The 12539-nt window shown below is 41.5% G+C and overlaps 1 protein-coding gene and 1 long non-coding RNA gene across 2 annotated transcripts; both read right to left on the reverse strand.

The window, feature by feature from the left end:
* Nucleotides 1-337: 337 nt before the first annotated feature.
* Nucleotides 338-1728, reverse strand: LOC119323452. The gene is made up of 3 exons (XR_005156301.1): nucleotides 1201-1728; nucleotides 718-826; nucleotides 338-477 (listed from the first exon to the last, which is right to left on the reverse strand). It is a non-coding gene; the product is annotated as an uncharacterized LOC119323452 (long non-coding RNA).
* Nucleotides 1729-10645: 8917 nt separating this feature from the next.
* On the reverse strand, nucleotides 10646-11392 carry LOC119323449. Its single transcript, XM_037597110.1, has one exon. It carries the CDS (start codon nucleotides 11372-11374, stop codon nucleotides 10670-10672), a length of 705 nt encoding a protein of 234 aa, XP_037453007.1. The 5' UTR covers nucleotides 11375-11392; the 3' UTR covers nucleotides 10646-10669.
* Nucleotides 11393-12539: the final 1147 nt, after the last annotated feature.

The following is a 12539-nucleotide window of genomic DNA, read 5'->3' on the forward strand; positions in this document are numbered from 1 at the left end:
CATACTTATCTGGCGAGCATCTGATTGATATGCAAATTTTAGTTGCTTAACCGGATCAATGACCTCAACAGAACATTGACTCCGCTCCCTGGATCAACAGTTGTGCAACTCAATTGCTGGCAATTGCTCAACTTCAGTTATGGAATGCGCTGAGAGAAGCGGACGACCGCCAATGTTCGGCACAGCAAGTTGCTTTGACATGAGCCACAATGTAGATTTGAAGCAACAAGACTGCCATTTTCTTTGCTGCTGCAAGTAGTCTGATCACAATGTAGATTTGAAGTAACCAGCTGAAATGTTTATGTGCTTTCTTTGCTAATTGGGTGTACAGTGTATGACTGAATATTGACCTGAAAGCTTCAGTGTCTCCTCTTTTCAGAACCAAGTGCAGCTCTTGGATGGCGTCTACCTCAGCACGCACATTTTGCTACCCTCGTATATAGTGCAGAAGTAGAAGCACTTACACACCTTTGCTACCTACAGACAACCGGAATCCTGTTAGTCTAAGTCCTGAGAGTTTGTCACCCATCTTCAAGGCAAGTTTATGCTGCGCTGCTGTTATCTTATCGTTTCATACATCTATGAATGGTGTATGGGGAACAATTTTCGTGTTCGATCCAGATAGCTTGATCATGCATGCATGTGCATCAGCGTTACACGATGACTGTCCTCGCCATGCTGCTACAGCCGTGTCTTCATTGTTAGTGGTAAACTCACCTGCACCCCCAGGGCGGTCGGTGATTGCTGGTGTAAGGAATCACTTATTTAATCAGCACGTTGTTCCAGGCTGTGCTATCTGCTTCTGCTTACATCCTTTGTGGCGCTCCTATACAATGTAAGAGGGGGTAAGAAAGAGATCAAAATATATTACCAAAGTCTATACATCTACCATGCTTTGATGAGGCAAAATATTTCCATTTTACAGGAGATGCCTTTTGGTGTTGATGTGTTAACATTAAGACATGCCATCTCAGAAATCTATAATGCTCAATCCAATATTTATCTCCTAGTATTAAATACAAAATAAAATTATGTTGAAGATACCATCATACTCATTTTTTCATTTGCGAATATGGGTTATTGTTTGTTACTAAGAACATTTAGATTTCATTTTTCCACTTGACCTACCCATCATGATCAGTTCCATGATTTTATCAGAAATGCAAGCTTTATCATCTGAATAAATGTGTATATATATACCTAAATACTAACTGAACATATGAAGCCACCATTTGCAACGATGAATCTGGCTAGTTGATTTATGTGCAAGTACAACCATCAACCATGTGGCTTCCACCTGGCGTGTCCCATGCATGATAAGTGAGATCCATAAAATAAGGCTAATCATGAATCTTATGGTAGGTGTAATGCAACCGATAACCTACCAGTTTTATGGTAGGTCTAACATCATTGTTGCTATCATTAGCACAAAAAAGTAACCTGTAACACAAACCTAATTAACAGAACCTAACGAATACATGATGGATTGAAATCATACACATTTCCTTTTGTCATGCCAATATTCATCACAAAGCCCCAAGAGAATATTATCAATATCGCAAAATCTGAGATCGATCAAAACTTTGGTCTTTGTTTCTATAATTTCTGTACATTTGTACTGTATGCTATACACATGGGAATGTATACTATACACATGGGAAAACTGTATCAAGATCGGCTCATCCTCAAAAAGGCGGATGCCAATCGCAGGGAGTAGAGTGATGTGGAGTATTTATGAGCTAAGAATCTTTAATAGAGAAACTCTGTTCTGGACTAATTTCCTGAACAGAATTCCTGCTCCATCCTGAAGATCTCCGATGCTGCACTCTAACTCCTGCAATTGTCCCTCCTCGCAAACAACGGCCTTCTTCTTGTAAAATGCCTTGCAGACAAGAGACTGCTTTGGCATTTCAATTTGCTTCGACAAGAGATGTAGTGTGGACTCCAACAGAGAGATGCAGATCTCTCTTGCGTTGGTCAATAGCATGACCATCTTGTCGGATGCAGCCTTCTTGGAAGTCTTCTTGAAATGTTTCCTGGCCTTCTTCGCCAAGCGAGTAAAAGATTGGATCTTGGCTTGAACAGCTGCATCATCTCCTTTTCTTAGAGTCACTTGCAGCTCTTGGATGATGACCACCATCTCGGCAAAGGTCTCCTGCACGGTGCTGCAGAGATCTAAGAGCTCAACGGAGCATCCCATCTCTCCATCCAACATCTTCCTCTGCTGGGAGGAGCAAGCTTGGTGGCTTGGTAGGCAAATAATCTCTTCAAGGCCATCGTAGATGTTTGCAAGACTCCTGAGACCATCGCACATAGTGCTGATGGAATTGGAGGAAGAGATGCTTGCTTCTAGGCTGTGGAGCTCTTGCTCGACTTGGGTCTCACTAACGTGAGGCCTAGAAGGCAAACTTGTCGATCTTTGGTGGAAAGCCATATCTGAGCTTGAAGCTTTTCTCTGTATTGTGGTTGAAGAGAGGAGGAGCAGAAAAGAATACTTCTTGGTTTGATGTGTCTACTGCTCTGCTCAGGCCTATTTATACATAAATGTACAAGCAGTAGCATATGATTGTTAGACATGAAGAATCATGCCATTACATCTCCCAGATGCTGCCTGCTATACCTTGAGATCTGTGAGGAGCATAGAAATCTCAACACTAAAGTCGTCTCATGTTTAGTACATTGTTTTGTGCTACTGTCCAAACAATTGGCAGCAAGAACCAGCAGCGTGGTTTCGTCTGATGGTGGATCCTTCTTGCATGCTCAGGCCATTATTTTATGGGTTGCTAACCTAGCATTTAGCTGTGACATACCTTGGTGGGCACATTTGGAAATCACAGGTCAAAGCCTCGAGGTCGGAGGTGGCATGTTTAGGCCATGGGAGCAAGATCCACTGCACGAGATCCATGTTAGGGGTTCAGCATATTATCATCAGGCTGTCATGTCTGAATTATTAGCAACAAACTCATCTGCACGAGCGTGTAGTTTGGTTTCAGATCAAGATCATGAGATCGATGAGTGTCGTGAAACGACGAGAGACAAGGAGCAGCTGGCTTAGCTTTGGAGGTTCCAGGGACATGTTTATCTGGTGGCATCTGCTTGATATGCAAATTTCAGTTGCTTCTGCAACTGGTATTCTATTAATTATAGGGAGCGATACCCCCAGTATATTATTACAAGGAGCATGTGTTTGAGGCACATTTCATGTGAATTACATAACGACCTCATAGTTCTCAAACAGAAAAAAAAACATAACAACCTCATGCCTTCGAGTTAGCGGGCTAGCGTGTCTGAACTATGTATGTAAACCAATGAACTGAACAGCATCAGAGTTGAGTAATTTTTCCATTTTATACATAGATCCTGTAAACACCGGATGCCAATCACAGGGTATTGGATCTAAGTATGTACCTAACTAGCTATATGCTATGAGTATTCAGCAGAAAAACTCTGTTCTAGATCAATTTCTTGAACAGAACGTCAACTCCGCTCCCCAGATCAACAATGTCTGACTCAAGTGCCCGCAATTGCTACTCTTCAGCTACGGAATGCGTTGAGAAAAGTGAACACCCGCCAATGTTTCGGACGACAAGTTGCTTTGACAAGAGCCACTGTGTAGATTTGAAGCAACAAGACTGTAATTTTCTTTGCTGTTACAAGTAGCCTGATCACCCTTCGGTCCTCAGTAACAGGTGTAACCGTCTTCCCGATCTACCTGAACTGTTTATGTGCTTTCTTTGCTAATTGGGTGTACCGTGTATGACTGAATATTGACCTGAAAGCTTCAGTGTCTCCTCTTTTCAGAACCAAGTGCAGCTCTTGGATGGCGTCTACCTCAGCACGCACATTTTGCTACCCTCTTATATAGTGCAGAAGTAGAAGCACTTACACACCTTTGCTACCTACAGACAACTGGAATCCTGTCAGTCTAAGTCCTGAGAGTTTGTCACCCATCTTCAAGGCAAGCTTATGCTGCTCTACTGTTATCTTTATCGTTTCATCCCATCGATGAATGAGTATATGGGCCTGTCGAAAGTGTCTTAATCATTGGAGACAAACTCACACACGAGGAACAGTTTTCGTGTTGGGTATCCAGATAGCTTGATCATGCATGTGCATCAGTGTTACATGATGACTAGTCTTCTTCATGCTTTGCCGCTGGCATGCTACACCCGCGTCTTAATTGTTAGTGGTAAACTCATCTGCACCTCCAGGGTGGTTGGTGCTTGCTGGTGTAAAGAGTCATTGACTTCATCCTATCCCTGCTCTCTTGCTGGTGTAAGGACTCAATGGACAAAAGCTTTGATGAGGCAAAATATTTCATATTACAGGAGATATTTTTTGGTGTTAATGTGCTAAAAGTAAGACATGCCATCTCAGAAACCTATAACGATCAATCCAATATTTATCTCCCATTAAACACCAAATAAAGTTATGCTGAATATACCATCATACTATTTTTTTGCATTTGCGAATGTGGATTATCGTTCGTTATTAAGAACATTTAGATTCCGTTTTTCCACTTGACCTACCCATCATCACTAGTTTTATTATTTTATCAGAAATGCAAGCTTTATCATCTGAATAAATGTGTAGATATATGCCTAAATATTAATTGGGCATATGAAGGCAGCATTTGCAACTATGAAGTGAATCTGGCTAGTTGATTTATGTGCAAGTACAACCATCAACCATGTGGCTTCGAGCTGGCGTGTCCCATGCATGATAAGTGAGATCCAAAAAATAAGGTTAATCATGAACCTTATGGTAGGTGTAATGCAGCCCATAACCTAATAGTTTTATGGTAGGTCTAACATCATTGTTGTTATCATTTACCACAAAACTGTAACCTGTAACACAAACCCAATTAACAGAACCTAACAGATACATGATGGATTGACATCATACACATTGCCATTTGTCATGCATATATTCATCACAAAGCCCCAAGAGATTATTATCAGTATCGCAAAATCTGATATGGATCAAAACTTGTCTTTGTTTCTATAATTTCTGTACATTTGTGCTGTATACTATACACATGGGAAAACTGTATCAAGATCGGCTCATCCTCAAAAAGGCGGATGCCAATCGCAGGGAGTAGAGTGATGTGGAGTATTTATGAGCTAAGAATGTTTAAGAGAGAAACTCTATTCTGGATTAATTTCCTGAACAGAATTCCTGCTCCATCCTGAAGATCTCCGATGCTGCACTCTAACTCCTGCAAATGTCCCTCCTCGCAAACAACGGTCTTCTTCTTGTAAAATGCCTTGCAGACAAGAGACTGCTTTGGCATTTCAATTTGCTTCGACAAGAGATGGAGTGTGGACTCCAGCAGAGAGATGCAGATCTCTCTTGCGTTGGTCAATAGCATGACCATCTTGTCGGATGCAGCCTTCTTGGAAGTCTTCTTGAAATGTTTCCTGGCCTTCTTCGCCAAGCGAGTAAAAGATTGGATCTTGGCTTGAACAGCTGCATCATCTCCTTTTCTTAGAGTCACTTGCAGCTCTTGGATGATGACCACCATCTCGGCAAAGGTCTCCTGCACGGTGCTGCAGAGATCTAAGAGCTCAACGGAGCATCCCATCTCTCCATCCAACATCTTCCTCTGCTGGGAGGAGCAAGCTTGGTGGCTTGGTAGGCAAATAATCTCTTCAAGGCCATCGTAGATGTTTGCAAGACTCCTGAGACCATCGCACATAGTGCTGATGGAATTGGAGGAAGAGATGCTTGCTTCTAGGCTGTGGAGCTCTTGCTCGACTTGGGTCTCACTAACGTGAGGCCTAGAAGGCAAACTTGTCGATCTTTGGTGGAAAGCCATATCTGAGCTTGAAGCTTTTCTCTGTATTGTGGTTGAAGAGAGGAGGAGCAGAAAAGAATACTTCTTGGTTTGATGTGTCTACTGCTCTGCTCAGGCCTATTTATACATAAATGTACAAGCAGTAGCATATGATTGTTAGACATGAAGAATCATGCCATTACATCTCCCAGATGCTGCCTGCTATACCTTGAGATCTGTGAGGAGCATAGAAATCTCAACACTAAAGTCGTCTCATGTTTAGTACATTGTTTTGTGCTACTGTCCAAACAATTGGCAGCAAGAACCAGCAGCGTGGTTTCGTCTGATGGTGGATCCTTCTTGCATGCTCAGGCCATTATTTTATGGGTTGCTAACCTAGCATTTAGCTGTGACATACCTTGGTGGGCACATTTGGAAATCACAGGTCAAAGCCTCGAGGTCGGAGGTGGCATGTTTAGGCCATGGGAGCAAGATCCACTGCACGAGATCCATGTTAGGGGTTCAGCATATTATCATCAGGCTGTCATGTCTGAATTATTAGCAACAAACTCATCTGCACGAGCGTGTAGTTTGGTTTCAGATCAAGATCATGAGATCGATGAGTGTAGTGAAACGACGAGAGACAAGGAGCAGCTGGCTTAGCTTTGGAGGTTCCAGGGACATGTTTATCTGGTGGCATCTGCTTGATATGCAAATTTCAGTTGCTTCTGCAACTGGTATTCTATTAATTATAGGGAGCGATACCCCCAGTATATTATTACAAGGAGCATGTGTTTGAGGCACATTTCATGTGAATTACATAACGACCTCATAGTTCTCAAACAGAAAAAAAAACATAACAACCTCATGCCTTCGAGTTAGCGGGCTAGCGTGTCTGAACTATGTCTGTAAACCAATGAACTGAACAGCATCAGAGTTGAGTAATTTTTCCATTTTATACATAGATCCTGTAAACACCGGATGCCAATCACAGGGTATTGGATCTAAGTATGTACCTAACTAGCTATATGCTATGAGTATTCAGCAGAAAAACTCTGTTCTAGATCAATTTCTTGAACAGAACGTCAACTCCGCTCCCCGGATCAACAAGCTATATGCTATGAGTATTCAGCAGAAAAACTCTGTTCTAGATCAATTTCTTGAACAGAACGTCAACTCCGCTCCCCGGATCAACAATGTCTGACTCAAGTGCCCGCAATTGCTACTCTTCAGCTACGGAATGCGTTGAGAAAAGTGAACACCCGCCAATGTTTCGGACGACAAGTTGCTTTGACAAGAGCCACTGTGTAGATTTGAAGCAACAAGACTGTAATTTTCTTTGCTGTTACAAGTAGCCTGATCACCCTTCGGTCCTCAGTAACAGGTGTAACCGTCTTCCCGATCTACCTGAACTGTTTATGTGCTTTCTTTGCTAATTGGGTGTACCGTGTATGACTGAATATTGACCTGAAAGCTTCAGTGTCTCCTCTTTTCAGAACCAAGTGCAGCTCTTGGATGGCGTCTACCTCAGCACGCACATTTTGCTACCCTCGTATATAGTGCAGAAGTAGAAGCACTTACACACCTTTGCTACCTACAGACAACCGGAATCCTGTTAGTCTAAGTCCTGAGAGTTTGTCACCCATCTTCAAGGCAAGTTTATGCTGCGCTGCTGTTATCTTATCGTTTCATACATCTATGAATGGTGTATGGGGAACAATTTTCGTGTTCGATCCAGATAGCTTGATCATGCATGCATGTGCATCAGCGTTACACGATGACTGTCCTCGCCATGCTGCTACAGCCGTGTCTTCATTGTTAGTGGTAAACTCACCTGCACCCCCAGGGCGGTCGGTGATTGCTGGTGTAAGGAATCACTTATTTAATCAGCACGTTGTTCCAGGCTGTGCTATCTGCTTCTGCTTACATCCTTTGTGGCGCTCCTATACAATGTAAGAGGGGGTAAGAAAGAGATCAAAATATATTACCAAAGTCTATATATCTACCATGCTTTGATGAGGCAAAATATTTCCATTTTACAGGAGATGCCTTTTGGTGTTGATGTGTTAACATTAAGACATGCCATCTCAGAAATCTATAATGCTCAATCCAATATTTATCTCCTAGTATTAAATACAAAATAAAATTATGTTGAAGATACCATCATACTCATTTTTTCATTTGCGAATATGGGTTATTGTTTGTTACTAAGAACATTTAGATTTCATTTTTCCACTTGACCTACCCATCATGATCAGTTCCATGATTTTATCAGAAATGCAAGCTTTATCATCTGAATAAATGTGTATATATATACCTAAATACTAACTGAACATATGAAGCCACCATTTGCAACGATGAATCTGGCTAGTTGATTTATGTGCAAGTACAACCATCAACCATGTGGCTTCCACCTGGCGTGTCCCATGCATGATAAGTGAGATCCATAAAATAAGGCTAATCATGAATCTTATGGTAGGTGTAATGCAACCGATAACCTACCAGTTTTATGGTAGGTCTAACATCATTGTTGCTATCATTAGCACAAAAAAGTAACCTGTAACACAAACCTAATTAACAGAACCTAACGAATACATGATGGATTGAAATCATACACATTTCCTTTTGTCATGCCAATATTCATCACAAAGCCCCAAGAGAATATTATCAATATCGCAAAATCTGAGATCGATCAAAACTTTGGTCTTTGTTTCTATAATTTCTGTACATTTGTACTGTATGCTATACACATGGGAATGTATACTATACACATGGGAAAACTGTATCAAGATCGGCTCATCCTCAAAAAGGCGGATGCCAATCGCAGGGAGTAGAGTGATGTGGAGTATTTATGAGCTAAGAATGTTTAATAGAGAAACTCTGTTCTGGACTAATTTCCTGAACAGAATTCCTGCTCCATCCTGAAGATCTCCGATGCTGCACTCTAACTCCTGCAATTGTCCCTCCTCGCAAACAACGGCCTTCTTCTTGTAAAATGCCTTGCAGACAAGAGACTGCTTTGGCATTTCAATTTGCTTCGACAAGAGATGTAGTGTGGACTCCAACAGAGAGATGCAGATCTCTCTTGCGTTGGTCAATAGCATGACCATCTTGTCGGATGCAGCCTTCTTGGCAGTCTTCTTGAAGTGTTTCCTGGCCTTCTTCGTCAAGCGAGTAAAAGACTGGATCTTGGCTTGAGCAGCCGCATCATCTCCTTTTCTTAGAGCCAGTTGCAGCTCTTGGATGATGACCACCATCTCGGCGAAGGTCTCTTGCATGGTGCTGCAGAGATCTAAGAGCTCAACGGAGCATCCCATCTCTCCATCCACCATGCTCCTCTGCTGGGAGGAGCAAACTTGGTGGCTTGGTAGACAAATAATCTCTTCAAGACCATCATAGATGTTTGCAAGACTCCTGAGACCATTGCACATCATGCTGATGGAACTGGAGGAAGAGATGCTTGCTTCTAGGCTCTGGAGTTCTTGCTCAACTTGGGTCTCACTGATGTGAGGCCTAGAAGGCAAACTTGTCGATCTTTGGTGGAAAGCCATAGCTGAGCTTGAAGCTTTTCTCTGTATTGTGGTTGAAGAGAGGAGGAGCAGAAAAGAACACTTCTGGTTTGATGTGTCTACTGCTCTTCTCAGGCCTATTTATACATAAATATACAAGCAGTAGCAGTTGATTGGTAGACATGAAGAATCACACCATTACATCTCCCAGATGTTGTCTGCTATGCCTTGAGATCTGCCAGACGCATAGAGATCGCAACACTAAAGTCGTTTCATGTTTAGTACATTGTTTTGTGCTACTGTCCAAACAATTGGCAGCAAGAACCAGCACCACAGTTTAGTCTGATGGTGGATCTTTCTTGCATGCTCAGGCCATTATTTTATGGGTTGCTAACCTAGCATTAAGCTGTGGCGTACCTGTATTTAATAACATGTTTTCCTTGGTGGGCACATTTGCAAATCACAGGTCAAAGCCTCGAGGTCAGAGCTGGCATGTTTAGGCCATGGTAGCAAGATCCATGTTAGGGGTTCAGCATATTATCCCCAATTTTTCAGATTGAGGCTTCCAGCCACCAACCGTGTGAGTAGCATGACCATTTCGTATCTAACCATTACTGAAATAAGATTTTTGATGTGTGCCCATGGCCACCCTAATTTTTTGCAATGTTTCTGTACAATCTTATTACCTCTTTAAACATACTACTACTCCGAAATCAGCATCTTTTTTCTTTTGGTGAAGTTTGAAATAAGCATGTAAAGCATCGATTGTTGTTTGTGTATTGAGTATCATTTTATTGAAACGAACAAAAAGTTTGTGCACTGGCAAGTTTAGATCAGGTCTCGCTCGGATTATTGTTAATACGTAGAGCATGCAAAAAGTTGTGGTATTAAAGTAAATGTGTTTGTTATTTTGTCGCCTCCAATGCTTGAATGATATAGATGTCAAAAATGTTAAATTTGAGTGCACTAATTTGGAATCTGTTGTATGAAACAAGAAAAATATTCAATTTTAGTGCCAGACTGCACAGCCATGTGGTAGTGATGGAGAATCTGGATAATAAAATTGAATGATTCTGTTAAATACAGGTTGGAGTGATTCTGTTAAATACAGGTTGGGACCTTGTGACTTTGATCTGGCATGTTCCATACATAAGGAACAAGATCCACTAACCATGGGCATAAAAATAAACTATACTGGGATCACAAACACATCTTCAAGGATGAAATGGTCAATGGATCAAAACTTTGGTTTCTGTTTCTATTTCTATAGTATCATGTACATTTATACTGTATAGTGTATACACATGGGAAAATTGTATGAAGATCAGCTATTCCTTAAAAGGCGGATGCCAATCGGAGGTCGTCAAGAGTGACTTGGGACTATCTATGAGCTAAGGATGTTGAGTAGAGAAACTCTGCTCTGGACTAATTTCCTGAACAGATGTCCTACTCCGCTCTCAAGATCTCCGATACTGCACTCTAACCCCGTCAATTGCTCCTCCTTGCAAACAAGTACCTTCTTTTTGTGAAATGCCTTGAAAACAAGAGATTGTTTAGGCATCTCAATTTGCTTTGACAAGAGATGGATTGTGGCCTCCAGCAGAGAGGCGGAGATCTCTCTGCCCTTGGTTAATAGCATGAACATCCTGGAATCTGCAGGAGTCTTCTTCGTGTTCTTCTTGAAATGATTCTTGGCCTTCTTCGTCAAGCGGGTGTAAGATTGGATACTGGCTTGAGCAGCTGCATCATCCCCTTTCCTTAGAGCCACTTGCAGCTCTTGGATGATGGCCTTCATCTCGACGAAGATATCTTGCATGGAGCTACAGAGATCTAGCAGCTCTAGAGAACCTTCCATTTCTCCATCCAACATGTTCCTCTGCTGGGAGGAGAAAACTTGGTGGCTTGGTAGGCAAACAATCTCTTCAAGACCATCATAGATGCTTGCAAGACTCCTGAGACCATCGCACATCATGCTGATGGAATTGGAGGAAGAGATGCTTGCTTCTAGGCTGTGGAGCTCTTGCTCAACTTGGGTCTCACTGACATGAGGCCTAGAAGGCAAACTTATGGATCTTTGGTGGAAAGCCATATCTGAGCTTGAAGCTTTTCTCAGTATATACTGTGGTTGATGAAGAGTTGAAGAAAGGAACACTTATTTGTTTGATGCGTCTACCGCTCTGCTGAGGCCTATTTATACAGAAATGTAGAAGCAGTAGCATTTGATTGGTAGACACAAAGAATCATGCAATTACATCTCCCACATGCTGTCTGCTATGCCTTGAGATTTTTTAAGCACAAGCATAGAGATTGGAATCCTAAAGTCGTCTCATGTTTAGTACATTGTTTTATGTGTCTACTGTCCCTAAGATGGGCTATCACATTATTATGTTCCAGCAATTGGCAACAAGAACCAGCAGTCCAGTTTAGTCTGATGGTGGATCTTGGCATAATTGCTTACCAAAGCCATTATTTAATGGATTGCTAACCTAGCATTTTGCTGTGGAATGCCTGTATTTAATCAGGTGTTTTCTTTGGTGGGCACCCTTGCGAATCACAAGTTAAAGCTTCGCTGATCGGAGCTGGCATGTTTAGGCCATGGAAACAAGATCCATGTTAGTGGGTCAGCGTGTTACCCACAATTTCATATCTGGCAAGAAATGAGTTTTTGTTGTGTGCCGTGTCCACCCTATTTTTTCTGATGTTTTCGTACAACCTTATTTTTGGTGAAGTTTGGAATAAACATATAAAGCATTGGTTGTTCTTTGTGTTCTGGGAATTAATATACGGAAAAGAACAAAGACTTTGCACACTGGCAAGTTTGGATTAGGTCTTGCTCAGATTATTGTTAATTCTGTAGAGTAAATGTTTTTTGTTATTATTTTGCCTTAAATGCTTAGATGATATAGATGTCGACAATTTTAAAATTTGAGCACAAATTTGGACTTTGTTGTATGAAACCAGAAATATAATTAATTGTAGTGCCAGACTGCACAACCATGTGGTGGTGGCACTGGAGAATCTGAATAATAAAACTGATTGATTCTGCAAACTACTACAAGTTGGGACCGTGTGACTTTGATCTGGCTTGTTTCATGCATAAGGGACAAGATCCACTAACCAAGGTTATCAAAATTAAGTATACTGGGATCACAAGCACATCTTCAAGTATGAAATGGTCAAATGGATCAAAACTTTTGTTTCTCTTGCTATAGTATCATGTACATTTCTACTGTATAGTGTATATATACATAGGG

Source organism: Triticum dicoccoides, chromosome 6B (assembly GCF_002162155.2).
Source record: "Triticum dicoccoides isolate Atlit2015 ecotype Zavitan chromosome 6B, WEW_v2.0, whole genome shotgun sequence".
In the NCBI taxonomy this organism is placed as follows: Eukaryota; Viridiplantae; Streptophyta; class Magnoliopsida; order Poales; family Poaceae; genus Triticum; species Triticum dicoccoides.